Source organism: Hyperolius riggenbachi, chromosome 4, assembly GCF_040937935.1.
Source record: "Hyperolius riggenbachi isolate aHypRig1 chromosome 4, aHypRig1.pri, whole genome shotgun sequence".
NCBI classification, from domain to species: Eukaryota; Metazoa; Chordata; class Amphibia; order Anura; family Hyperoliidae; genus Hyperolius; species Hyperolius riggenbachi.
The window spans coordinates 133,329,275-133,341,915 of NC_090649.1; the positions used below are offsets into that span (position 1 = coordinate 133,329,275).

Genomic DNA, 12,641 nt, shown 5'->3' on the forward strand with positions numbered 1-12,641 from the left:
CCGACCCCCCAACTTTTACCTAAAAAAACAGGGAAAGTGCCGGCTGCTTACCTGGTAGCAGTGTTCCGGCGAGTCCTCCAGGACGGCCCTCCTGAGATTGTGTAGTCCCCCCCCCAAATCGGAAACACCTGACAAGAATTAGAATAATAGATTAGTATAAATCCCACCCCTCCACAATCTCCCTCAGTTTAATGAAGAGAAAACAGTCCACCAACCACTAACATACCATTAATAGATATAATAGGGCCGGGAACTTAGGCGGCCGTCCTGGAGGACTCGCCGGAACACTGCTACCAGGTAAGCAGCCGGCACTTCCTCCCTACGTCCTCCAGGACGGCCCTCCTGAGATTCAGCGAGAAATTTACCTTAGGGTGGGATAACTGCTTGAAGAACCTTGCGGCCAAAGGCCTGGTCCTGACTTGAAAGGAGTTCCACTCTGTAGTGTTTGATAAAGGTCGAGTGGCTGGACCAGGTCGCGGCTCGACATATTTGATCCAGAGAAGCTCCTGATCTCTCCGCCCAGGACGTTGATAAGGATCTTGTCGAGTGTGCCGTAATGTGGTCAGGTACCTGTAACTGAGCCTCTGAGTAAGCTAGGGATATAAGCTGCTTAATCCATCTGGACACTGTCATTTTAGATACATGACCTCCCCTTTTAGAACCACCAAATGCTACAAAAAGGTTAGTGGAAGTTCTCCACTCTCTGGTTCTATCCAGATAAATTAACACTGCCCTTCTAACATCCAAAGAGCTCAACCTCCTCTCCTTGTCATTCTGCGGGTCAGCCAAAAAGGAAGGGAGTACAATATCTTGGGTTCTATGAAAGGACGTAGATACCTTTGGTAAGTGAGAGGGATCTAATTTAAAGATAATCCTGTCAGCATGAATTACCATGTACGGGTCTTTAATTGATAATGCCTGGATATCTCCGACTCTGCGAGCCGAAGTAATGGCCACCAAAAAAACAACTTTAAGTGTAAGGAACTTTAAGGGGACCGAATCCAAGGGTTCAAACTTGTGTGAAGTTAGAAAATCTAATACCAATGACAAATCCCATGGAGGAACTAGCTTCTGAGGGACCGGTTGTGAACGCTCCACCGACCTCAACATTTTTTTTACATAAACATCGGTAGATAGCCGCCTAGAAAGAAAAACCGAAAGAGCCGACACCTGGGCCCTTAGGGTACTAACGGTTAAGCCCAATTGAACACCATGCTGTAAAAATTCCAAAATTGAGGCAATGCTATCTGACCTGGAAACATTCTTCTGTTTCCAAGCGGAGAAGGTGTACCAAACCTTGTTGTACTTCCTCCTAGTAGCTGGCTTCCTACAGGCCAATAATGTTTTAATCACATCACCGGAAAACCCCTGACCCTTCAATATCTGCTCTTCAGGATCCATGCGGTCAGATGTAAGAACTCTGGGTTCGGATGGACCTGGCCGTTTTGTAGAAGTAGGTCCGGTCTGCACGGAAGATGCCAAGGGCCCCTGATTACTAGGGATTGAAGGAGTGTAAACCAAGCTCTTCTTGGCCACCAAGGCGCTATCAGTATCACCTTCACCTGTTCTGTCAGAATCTTTCTGAGAACTCTTGGTATCAACTTGAACGGAGGAAACGCGTAAAGCAGACCCTCCGGCCATGGAATTGACAGGGCATCTATTCTGTTTATTGAAACAGAAGGATCCAGGGTACAAAAATCTTTGACTTTTGCGTTCCCTGGGCTGGCAAACAGATCGAGAACAGGAGCGCCCCAACTTTCTGTGATCTTCCGAAAAGTGTCGGGATTGAGTTCCCATTCTGACTCTTCCACAAAGCCCCTGCTTAGAGAGTCTGCCTGTTTGTTGTGAATCCCTCGAATGTGGACCGCTGATATGGACTCCAGGTTGGCCTCCGACCATGACATGATCTGTGATGTTAGGTGCTGAAGGTCCGGCACACGTGTGCCTCCCTGCTTCCTGACATAGCAGACCGAGACAAAGTTGTCCGAGAACACAAGAACCTCCGAGTTGGAGATTATCGGATGCAGGGCTTGTAATCCCAGAAGGATTGCCTGAGCTCCCTGTAATTGGATGATCTGTGGGTCAACTGTTCGTCCCATAGTCCCTGAGCTTGGTGACCCAGACAGTGGGCTCCCCAACCCCAGGCACTTGCGTCTGTATACAATTTTAATGGAACCTCCTGGGTCCATTTGCATCCTTGATTCAAGTTGGTTGGATGATTCTACCATAGAAGAGACTCTATCACAAGATCGGGTATCGTCACCTTCCTGTCTAGTGACCGATGATCTCTGTCCCAATTTGTCAGAACCCAGGTTTGTAGGTCTCGTGAATGGGCCTGGGCCCATTCTACTGCTGGAATGGCCGAAGACATCAGACCTAGGACCGACACTAATTTCCGGAGGGGAACCTGAGGATTCAAACTGATTCCCTGAATCTCTGATCTCAGTTTGTCTATCTTTTGTTCGGGTAGAAAGACACGTCTGGCCGTCGTGTCCCACCTTAGTCCCAAAAAAATTAAGCTCTGAACCGGGTGTAAGTGAGACTTCTCCGTGCTCACTATCCAACCCAAACCGTTCAAGAGCTGGAGCGAAAAATCTAGCTCCTTCTGCAAGACCTCCCGGGTCTCTGCCATGAAAAGGAAGTCGTCTAGGTAAGGGAGGACCCTTACATTGTGGAGATGCAAAAAGGACATCACCTCTGCCACAACCTTCGTAAAGATCCTTGGGGCCGACGAAATCCCGAACGGGAGAGCCTGATATTGAAAATGACATATCGACTCCCCCGTCTGGACAGCAAATCTTAGATACTTCTGAAACAGGGGGTGGATTGGAATGTGGAGGTAAGCATCCTCCAAATCCACCGTTGCCAGAAACACCCCCGGAGACATGAGGTTGCGAACAGAGGCAATCCTCTCCATTCTGAACCTTTTCTCCAGAATGTAAGGGTTCAAAGGTTTCAAATTCAAGATCATTCGAAACTTCCCTGATTGTTTCTGGATTAAAAATACTCGTGAGTAGAATCCCTTCCCCTGCTCCTGAGTTGGGACCGGCCGAATCACGTTCTTCTGTAGAAGGGAGGAAACAGAGTCCATGAAGGCCTCCGCTTTGATCTGATCTTTGGGAATCGAAGTGACTATAACCGGGAGGGAGGAGGAGATACAAATTCTATTCTGTAACCCTGTTGAATTAGGGTCAGAATAAACTCGTTCTTCGTTATCTTTCGCCACTCTGGAACGAAGTGGAGAAGTCTCCCCCCCACCGGGATCTGGCCGTCACTTGGCGGACCTTGCAGTGGCTGAGGCCGATTGAGGTTTATTGAAAAGAAATGGCCTGCCTCTGCCTGCATTATAGGTCCATTTCTTATTTTGTCTTTGCCCCCTATTTGGCTGGTCCTGCCTAAAAAAGGGCTTCTTATTCTGAAAGGGCCGTTTAACACTCTTCTTCTTATCTGGGAACTTCCTGGTCTTATTGGAAGATCTTTCCAAGACCGAATCCAAATCCCGTCCAAACAAAAGGTTACCCTGGAACGCCATTCCACATAGCTTTTGTTTGGAAGAAACGTCTCCTTCCCACGTATTCAACCAAACGGCCCTCCGTGCCGAGTTAATCAGTGCTGCTGTCTTAGCGGCTGCTCTGAGAGATTCAGTAGCTGCGTCCGCTAAAAAAGCAATAGATTTAATAATAACTGGAAGGCTCTCTAAAATCCTAGCATGTGGTGTGCCCTCCTCCAAACGTTCCTGGAGTCCTCGAATCCATTTATCCAAGTTACGGGCCACACATACTGAGGAAATGGCCGGTTTAAAGGAGAAGGATGTTGAATCCCACGCTCTTTTGAGCAGGGCTTCTGCTTTCCTATCCATTGGATCCTTCAAGGAACCCATGTCCTCAAAGGATAAGTCAGTATCTTTTGAACACAGAGAGAGGAGCATCTAATCGAGGACACTTGAATAATGAATCATGTTCCTCAACATTAAAGGGAAAACGGCGTTTAAAAGACCTAGGGATATACAGCCTTCCCTCCGGATCTTTCCACTGAGCTGAAATAACACTTTTGATCGCTCTATGGACAGGAAAAACCCGACCTCCCCGATCCTCTAATCCTCTATAAATGTCATCCTGAGGAGTAGAGGACGCTTTAGGTTGCTCAATCTGCTCTGAATCATAGACTGCTTTCAGAAGCTCAGATGTGTCCTCAGAATTGAACAGATACCTAGGAATCCTAGCTTCTAACGGATCTCCTGAAGCATCAGACTCAACAAGTTCACCATCATCTGAACCCTCAGATATGTCCTCTAATGATAACGGTGAGGAATCCTCAATGCCAACAGCTTGGGCAGCCCCCGTATCACCCCCCTGAGTACTAGGGAGTACCGGTAAGGGTGCCATCTGATCTGTGGGGATATAACTAGTCTGAGGAACCTGTGATTGAGAAGTTATTACAATAGACTGGGCAGTGGGTAATGGTGGTAAGGCTGCCGGAGTCTGTGGAAGAGGAACCCCCTGGAGTGGACAAGGAGGCAGAGCTGCTCTAAATGCAGAAAATGTAGTAGCCAATTCCTGTTTCATCGATTTCATTAAATCTAATAATGCTACAGTAGTGCTTTCGGGCCTAGGTGAATGAGACCTTGATTTACTGTGGCAATCAGCACATAAGGATTTAGAAGACCCCTCAGGTAGCCTGCAACCACATTTAGCACACTTGCTAGATCTCCCAGTGCTCTTGAGTGGCTTCTGCAAAAAACAGACAAACACACCACTAGGGGGCGCTTAGCTCCTGAATAAACAGCACATAATGTAGCTAAAAAACAAACAGGAATCAAAACAGGAATCAAACACCTACCGGCTGCTGTCCTGACTCCCCAGTGACAGCCGGAGGCGTCTGCCGAGTCTCTGGAGTGGGCTCTGCTGACTGCTCCATAGCCCCTGCAGAGTATCGCTGCACACAGTGCAGTCTTGGCGGCGTGCTGGGTGGTCCGCTGTCTAGCGTATTCTGCCTGCGGCGCCAGGGGATGCTGGAGCGGCTTCCGAGATGCACAGTGTGGCCAAGCTGCGTGAGAAGTGATCACCCACATGCACACGCCGGGACCGCCTCCTTTATGCGCCCTCGCTTCCGCATATGACGTCTGCTGCGTGACTCCGTGTCATTTCCGGCTTCAACTTCCGGAACTCCAATGCGGAAGAGAAGCCAGCGTCCACCCAGCCGCCCTGCCGTCTGAGAGAGCGGTGGAATGGGAGAAATCCCACGACCTCTCCCACTCCAACAAGTGGAGAAAGGTAAGGCTGCCTCAAAACTCCACTAGCCGGATCGCGCCCAGCACAGACCCAAACCGCCCTCTGACAGCAAGTTGTCAAAATGTGCCTGGTCAAATAGAAAAAGTAGGTGCCTTCAGGCTCCCCTACCACCAGGACTCCGTAGGTGCTTCCGTGGTGAATCCAGGAAACTAACAAAAAACTGAGGGAGATTGTGGAGGGGTGGGATTTATGCTAATCTATTATTCTAATTCTTGTCAGGTGTTTCCGATTTGGGGGGGGAGACTACACAATCTCAGGAGGGCCGTCCTGGAGGACAGAGGGAGGAAAATGATTGACCCCCATATAAGCCGGGGGTAGGAAATGCTGGATTGGTGCAGGCCGCGTGATCCCCCCAGTGTGTCCCAGTATAGCTAGTATAGTGGCCAGTATGGGTAGGTAGTGCCTCAGTATAGTGCCCAGTATGGGTAGGTAGTGCCCCAGTATAGCTAGTAAAGTGCCCAGTATAGCTAGTATAGTGCCCAGTATAGCTAGTATAGTGCCCAGTATAGCTAGTATAGTGCCCAGTATAGCCAGTATAGTGCCCAGTATAGCTAGTAAACTGCCCAGTATAGCCAGTAAAGTGTCCAGTATAGCAAGTATAGTGCCCAGTTTAGCCAGTATAGTGCCCAGTTTAGCCAGTATAGTGCCCAGTTTAGCCAGTATAGTGCCCAGTTTAGCCAGTATAATGCCCAGTATAGCCAGTAAAGTGTCCAGTATAGCAAGCATAGTGCCCAGTTTAGCCAGTATAGTGCCCAGTTTAGCCAGTATAATGCCCAGTATAGCCAGTAAAGTGTCCAGTATAGCAAGTATAGTGCCCAGTTTAGCCAGTATAGTGCCCAGTTTAGCCAGTATAGTGCCCAGTATAGCTAGTAAACTGCCCAGTATAGCCAGTAAAGTGTCCAGTTTAGCCAGTATAGTGCCCAGTTTAGCCAGTATAGTGCCCAGTTTAGCCAGTATAATGCCCAGTATAGCCAGTAAAGTGTTCAGTATAGCAAGTATAGTGCCCAGTTTAGCCAGTATAGTGCCCAGTTTAGCCAGTATAATGCCCAGTATAGCTAGTAAACTGCCCAGTATAGCCAGTAAAGTGTCCAGTATAGCAAGTATAGTGCCCAGTTTAGCCAGTATAGTGCCCAGTTTAGCCAGTATAATGCCCAGTATAGCTAGTAAACTGCCCAGTATAGCCAGTAAAGTGTCCAGTTTAGCCAGTATAGTGCCCAGTTTAGCCAGTATAGTGCCCAGTTTAGCCAGTATAATGCCCAGTATAGCTAGTAAACTGCCCAGTATAGCCAGTAAAGTGTCCAGTTTAGCCAGTATAGTGCCCAGTTTAGCCAGTATAGTGCCCAGTTTAGCCAGTATAATGCCCAGTATAGCTAGTAAACTGCCCAGTATAGCCAGTAAAGTGTCCAGTGTAGCCAGTATAGTGCCCAGTTTAGCCAGATCCCCCGTCCGCCCGCCGCCCGCTCACTGCTCCCTTCGCGGCCGCCGCTGCTATTACCTCTTCAGCCGGCGGCCGCTTCCTCTACTGCGGGTGCCCCTCTCGCTCTGCTCGCCGTGTATCACAGCAGCGCGCCCGGCGCTGCTGCTGTGACGAGGCAGGAGAGAGCGGTTCCCCTGGTAACGGCGACGCCATTACCAGGGGAACCGCTCTCTCCTGCCTCGTCACAGCAGCAGATACACGGCGAGCAGAGCGAGAGGGGCACCCGCAGTAGAGGAAGCGGCCGCCGGCTGAAGAGGTAATAGCAGCGGCGGCCGCGGAGGGAGGGAGGGAGCGAGCGGGAGGGAGGGAGCGAGCGGGCGGGGGGCGTCGCGGACCACCACCACCACAATAGAGACTCGCATACAAGCCGACCCCCCAACTTTTGACCCCCTTTTTGGGGGTCAAAAATTCGGCTTGTATGCGCGTATGCACGGTAATTGAAATGGGTATATATTTGTTTTTTGTTAATTTGCCTAATAATTATGCACAGTAATAGTCACCTGCACACACAGATATCCCCCTAAAATAGCTAAAACTAAAAAGAAACTAAAAACTACTTTCAAAAATATTCAGCTTTGATATTAATGAGTTTTTTGGGTTCATTGAGAACATGGTTGTTGTTCAATAATAAAATTATTCCTCAAAAATACAACTTGCCTAATAATTCTGCACTCCCTGTATTTCCCTGGACATGAAAAGGTACCTGCAGACTGATCCACTAACCTCGAAGTCTTGTTTCCTTCCAATTCGTCTGTCTTTGGCTAAGGCTCTCACTTCTGTCTGCGTTTCCCACCATTCCTAGAGTCTCATTCTATAGTTCCTCTTCAAGTAATATTTGGCCGGCCTCGTTTTCTAGAGCCTTGAGGGTTCCAGTCCAAAGCTGTTTTTGCTATGGGTCTATATCATATTTGTATAGAGTACGGTATGTCTTATCCAATTCCATGTCTTCTTCCAGTTTTTATGCTCTGCTGGTTTGAGATTCGCAACAAATCATTATTTATATAATACCTGGCCAATCTTACATTTAGAATTCTAAGGAGACATCGATTTATGTATTTCTGTAATTGGGAGCCAATATTTTTGGCAGCATTACACATTTTACATACATAGAAGATTTGAGGTTTCTTTCCACAACCTTTTAAAAACACGTTCGATCTGTCAGGCCATGTTAATAAATGGGCTGTTCAGCTCTAACAAGTTTTTTTCATGTGCAGAAACTAAACAAAGGAACTGGACAACTTGTTGCCCTTTCTGGAAACCATGCACATTTTCTCTGTTAATAACATTGTGCTGCTGTGGAAAACCCACGTGTCTTACCCTTGCAAACCTGCATGCCGTCCAGAAAGCATGCATGGAAAACCATAAGGTAAGTGGAAAAATAGGCTTTATGTTAGCGTTACATAGTCTAATCTTTCTGTCTTTCTTTCCATACTAACCAGAGTTTATTACATGGAAGTGGTAAAATTGACAACTCATTGGCCATTAGAACTGTATGTGTGTATGTACCCAGAAACAAATGCCCCATTTTTTTTCTTCACAAACTTTGACTCCTAAAGTCTTGGTTACAACACCACCCAAGTAGGTGAAGGAGTTTTCACTCTTTACAGGAAACTTTACTTACCTGATCTAGGCCACGGTTGCAGGCTTCTGTTTTTCACCTCAGAATTCCTGAAATTCTCTTCCTACCACTCTGAAACTAGTACTGTACTTAGATATACCTTTATTTTCATGCCCTTTGTTTGTCATTAAAGTGAAACCCCAATTTCACTGAAAAATTAAATACATTTGGGTTAATGCTCCATAAACCTTTTTTCAATTTGTTTTGTTAAAAAGTATATTTCTATTTCAGTTCAGAAGCCAGCTATGTGAGTAATTAGCTGAGCACAGTAGGAGCTCGTGGCTCATATTTGACACCTGGATTAATTGTCATCAAACGCTGCGTAATATGTTGGCGCTTTATAAATACAACAAATAAATAAATAAATAATAAATAAATAAACCTGGACACTTCTAGATCACAGATTGTTGTAGGGTCCCCTGGTGTCTAAAGGCCCACACACATGCTTGACCGTTTCAGCCGATATTCTGGCATGTGTACAGCAGTCCTCGACCGCCACCCTTCAAGCAATCCACCAATCGGATCAACTTGGCCGAGTGATGGCCGATACCTTCCATCTCGCCGCTGCACATCCCATAATGTCTGCGCTTCTCCATCGCCTCTCTGCCCACCTGCACTGCAACAGAAAACATCGCTAGCTGTCTTCTCCGCGTCTGCATAGCACTGACCTAGCCAACAACAGTCGAGTCGGCATTGTATTGTATTGATGAATACAAGTATGATGATTGTATGATTGTATTGATGAATACAAGTATGGCGATTAATGATTCCTTCCAGGTCAGGATGACAGCTAGGGAAGGTGTTTCATACTAGGAGAAGCGTTGTACACTATTATGGGATGTGGCAATTTGCATATGGAGGACTGTAGTTTCTCATCAAGTCCGCTGGAGAGCCGCTGAACTATGATTGGTTAAGGATGCCTGACTGTGATTGGTTGGAGCTTGGGGATGTGCCTATTTAAATGGGTTGATTTTAAATGTTAGCTTGATGCACAACTGAACAGCTTGAAAAAGGTCTGCTTGACCGAAACAGCGGGGCTGTCGCGGTTACAGCAAGACATCATGCTACTTTTGTTTTAGTTATGTGTGAGCTGTGTGTGCCACTCTGTAACATTGTGTTACTATACTCTAGTTGTCCGCAAACACTGCCACAAAGAGCAGCACACACAGAGATTTGATAGGTGCCCCCAGCAGTGCCCGTACAGACGGGACTCAAGAGGTCCCCTCCACAGGCTTTTGCTACAACAGCGGTGATGTCACCTGTCAACATGACATGCACTCCCTCCGATGTGTCCCTGAATGGCTTGTTAAGAATGGTCAATACCGGCAGGGGGAGAAAGGCAGTGTACCCCTGAAATATTACAGATTATGCACCCCTCCACTGCGTCATTGCGTCCCACGTCACCAACATGAATGCAGGGACAGATTCAGAGTAGAAAGTACGTTTTTATTTATTAAGTAAAAAACCCACTTTGCTGGCAACTTCTGCATGTAATGCACCAGCACTAAAGGTATCTGTAGGAAAAAAATACCATTCATGACAGTGGTCCTTTCATGGTAACTATAAGTGGGGGAGCAGAGAGAGAGAGAGAGAGAGATGGAGGAAATCTCACACTCTCTGTTTTGCTCATGTTAAGTTTGAGGAAACGGGATGAGTGCAGAAACAGCAGACAGTCAGGGACTCGAGATAATGGTGTAGAGAGGTCAGGAGCTGAGTAATAGATTTCAGTGTCATCAGCATAGAGGTGATACTGGAAACCAAAAGAGCGTATTAATTGTCCCAGGCCATGAGTATAGATGGAGAAGAGAAGAGGTTATTATTACATACACCTGCCTGTCGTCCAACAGACCAAAATCAGACGACAACCAGGCAGATTTGTTGGACGAGCCTTTAATGTAGTTGTTTTCCATACTAGGTATCCTTTACTACAGCAGTACTACTGGATTTATGCTGGATTCACACCATACAATTTTTCGGCCAATTTATCTGGCCGATCGATTATTTCCAGCATGTCAGAATCGAACGATTTTTTGAGCGATTTTCTGACCGATTTCCGTTAGTTTCTACTGAAATGTGTCAGAAAATGTGTCGGACTTGCTGGAAATCGATCGGCCATGTAAATTGGCCGAAAAATGTTATGGTGTGGATCCAGCATAAGACGAATATCTTCTGCCATATGGAAACATACAGCATCTTATCTAAGAAGATAGCTTATTACAATTGGCCAGATGCTGATCTAATGTTATCATATGTGAAATGATCAGTGGTAAAATGTAATTTGGCATGAAGAGAGAGTGAAATGTGACACTGAGCTTAGTGACAGTGCCGTTTATGGCCCTGCTTTCTCTCCCTGGGACACCTGGCAACTCACACACACCACAGCTGTGCAAGCTGCACAAATATTTGGAGAGATTCAAAGATGGAACTTCAATAAACTGAGCTGTGCCCTGCGGCTTTCCCTGCCCTGCGATCCTATTCACTCCCACTCTCTGCTCCTCTCATCAAAATCTCTAATTCAGCAATTTGTTCAAATCCTCCTTGCTTCTGCATTTTGAGAAGAAGCAATTTTAAAATGGCTTAAAGGGCCAGTTATGAAAAAAAAGTGGCAAGGTTTGAGTCATTTGGGAGAAAAGTGCTATGAAAATAATTAAAATTATTATTGGGCGGCACGGTGATAAAGAGGGTACTATTCTCATAGCTCCCAACTGTCGCTCTTTTGAAGGGACAGTACCTCTTTGGGAACCCTGTCCCTCAGTCCCTCTTTCTCCCTCATGTGTCCCTCTTTCAGGGCTGATGTACAGATCTATGTTGATATATGTATTTTTCTCCTGAAAAAAGTGTTTAATTGACTCTAAACTTTATTCCCATTTTTCAATTGATATATTTCTAATTTTCAAGTGTTAATATGAAGGAAAATGAACCAGGATAGAAAGGGCCAGTGTGTTTTGAATGATAAAATAACATATTTTCCTTATAAAATCTTTATGGTATGCGTGACTAGGGTTGTGTTGCAGGCATGGTTAGGGGTGTGACAGGGCGTGGCTTAAGTGTCCCTCTTTCTAACTACAAAAAGTTGGCAGGTATGCCATTCTTGCCTTGCAGCAGTGGGTCCCCAGCTCAAATCTGGGGGCTGGACACTATTTGCAAGGAGCTTGTATGTTCTCCTCATGCTTCACCAGGCAGTTTTGTTTCCTCCCAGATCTGAAAAACATACAGATAAGTTAAAGGGAACTTGAAGAGTGAGACATATGGAGGCTGATATGCGCATTGCCTGGCTGTCTAGCCATAGACCCAGAACAAGCATGCAGATCAGGGTCTCTGACTGAAGTTTGACTGGATTAGCTGCATGTTGGCATTGTTTAAAAGGACTAAATATGGCAGCTTTCATATGCAGGGGCGTAACTAGGGGGGAGCAACCCCTGCAACTGCAAGCGGGCCCAGAGGTATCTTGGGGCCCCAACTACTAAACTTCCCTTTTTCTGATAATTCAGATCCAGGTGTTTTTGTGGCTACATGGGTGTGAAGATCCTGATGGCCACATTTGCTTTATGAACCTTACAAGACGAACACCCATGCTGTGAGGGACAGGTGGATCTAGGTGTATGAATGGAGGCAAGGGATGTATGGCTGGGGGCGAGTAGATCTAGGTGAATGACTGAGGACAGTGAAGTTGTATGATTGGGGACAGGTGGATCTAGGTCTATGACTGGAGACAGGGGGATCAACTTGTATTACTAGGAACAGTAGGCTCTATGGTTGAGGACAAGTGGATGCAAGTGTATGACTGGACGCAGGGGGGCTGTATGATTAGGGACATATAGATTTACGTGTATGATGAGAGGCATGGGACTGTATGGTTGGAAGCAGATTTAGGTGTATGACTGAAGGCAGAGGAGCTGTAAGGTCGGGGACAGGTGGATCTAGGTGTTTCACTGATGGCAGAGAAGCTGTAAGGTTGAGGACAGGTGGATCTAGGTGTATTACTGGAAGCAGAGAAGCTGTATGGTTGGGGACTAGATGTATGACTGAAGGAAAGGGGGCTGTGGGGTTGGAGACTGGGAGATCTGTGTATATGACTGGGGGGCATGGGACTGTAAGATCATGGACAAGTGAGTCTAGGGGGCTTTATTGTAAGCTGCTGTTTCTCCTCTTGGCAATGGCAGCTACTATTAGGGCCCAAAACCTAGAATATATGTTTCTGTCTTGAATAGTGTGGAAGGGGTTAATTTTATTTTGCATTTTCATTGCCTTCTCT

At 46.5% G+C, this 12,641-nt stretch overlaps 1 protein-coding gene across 3 annotated transcripts in view; it reads right to left on the reverse strand.

The window, feature by feature from the left end:
• Nucleotides 1-12,641, reverse strand: part of LOC137571506 (glypican-5-like) — a 557,948-nt gene that overhangs the window by 488,679 nt on the left and 56,628 nt on the right. The window contains exon 3 of one of the 3 annotated variants that reach the window (XM_068280727.1): nt 7,492-7,733. The exons of 1 other annotated variant lie outside the window; for it this stretch is intronic. In XM_068280727.1, the coding sequence (XP_068136828.1) occupies nt 7,492-7,564 (73 nt within the window). In that variant the 5' untranslated portion in view covers nt 7,565-7,733. Of the gene's footprint in view, nt 1-7,491; nt 7,737-12,641 lie in introns of all 3 variants that reach the window. One more of the 3 variants, XM_068280726.1, reaches the window with a different exon arrangement.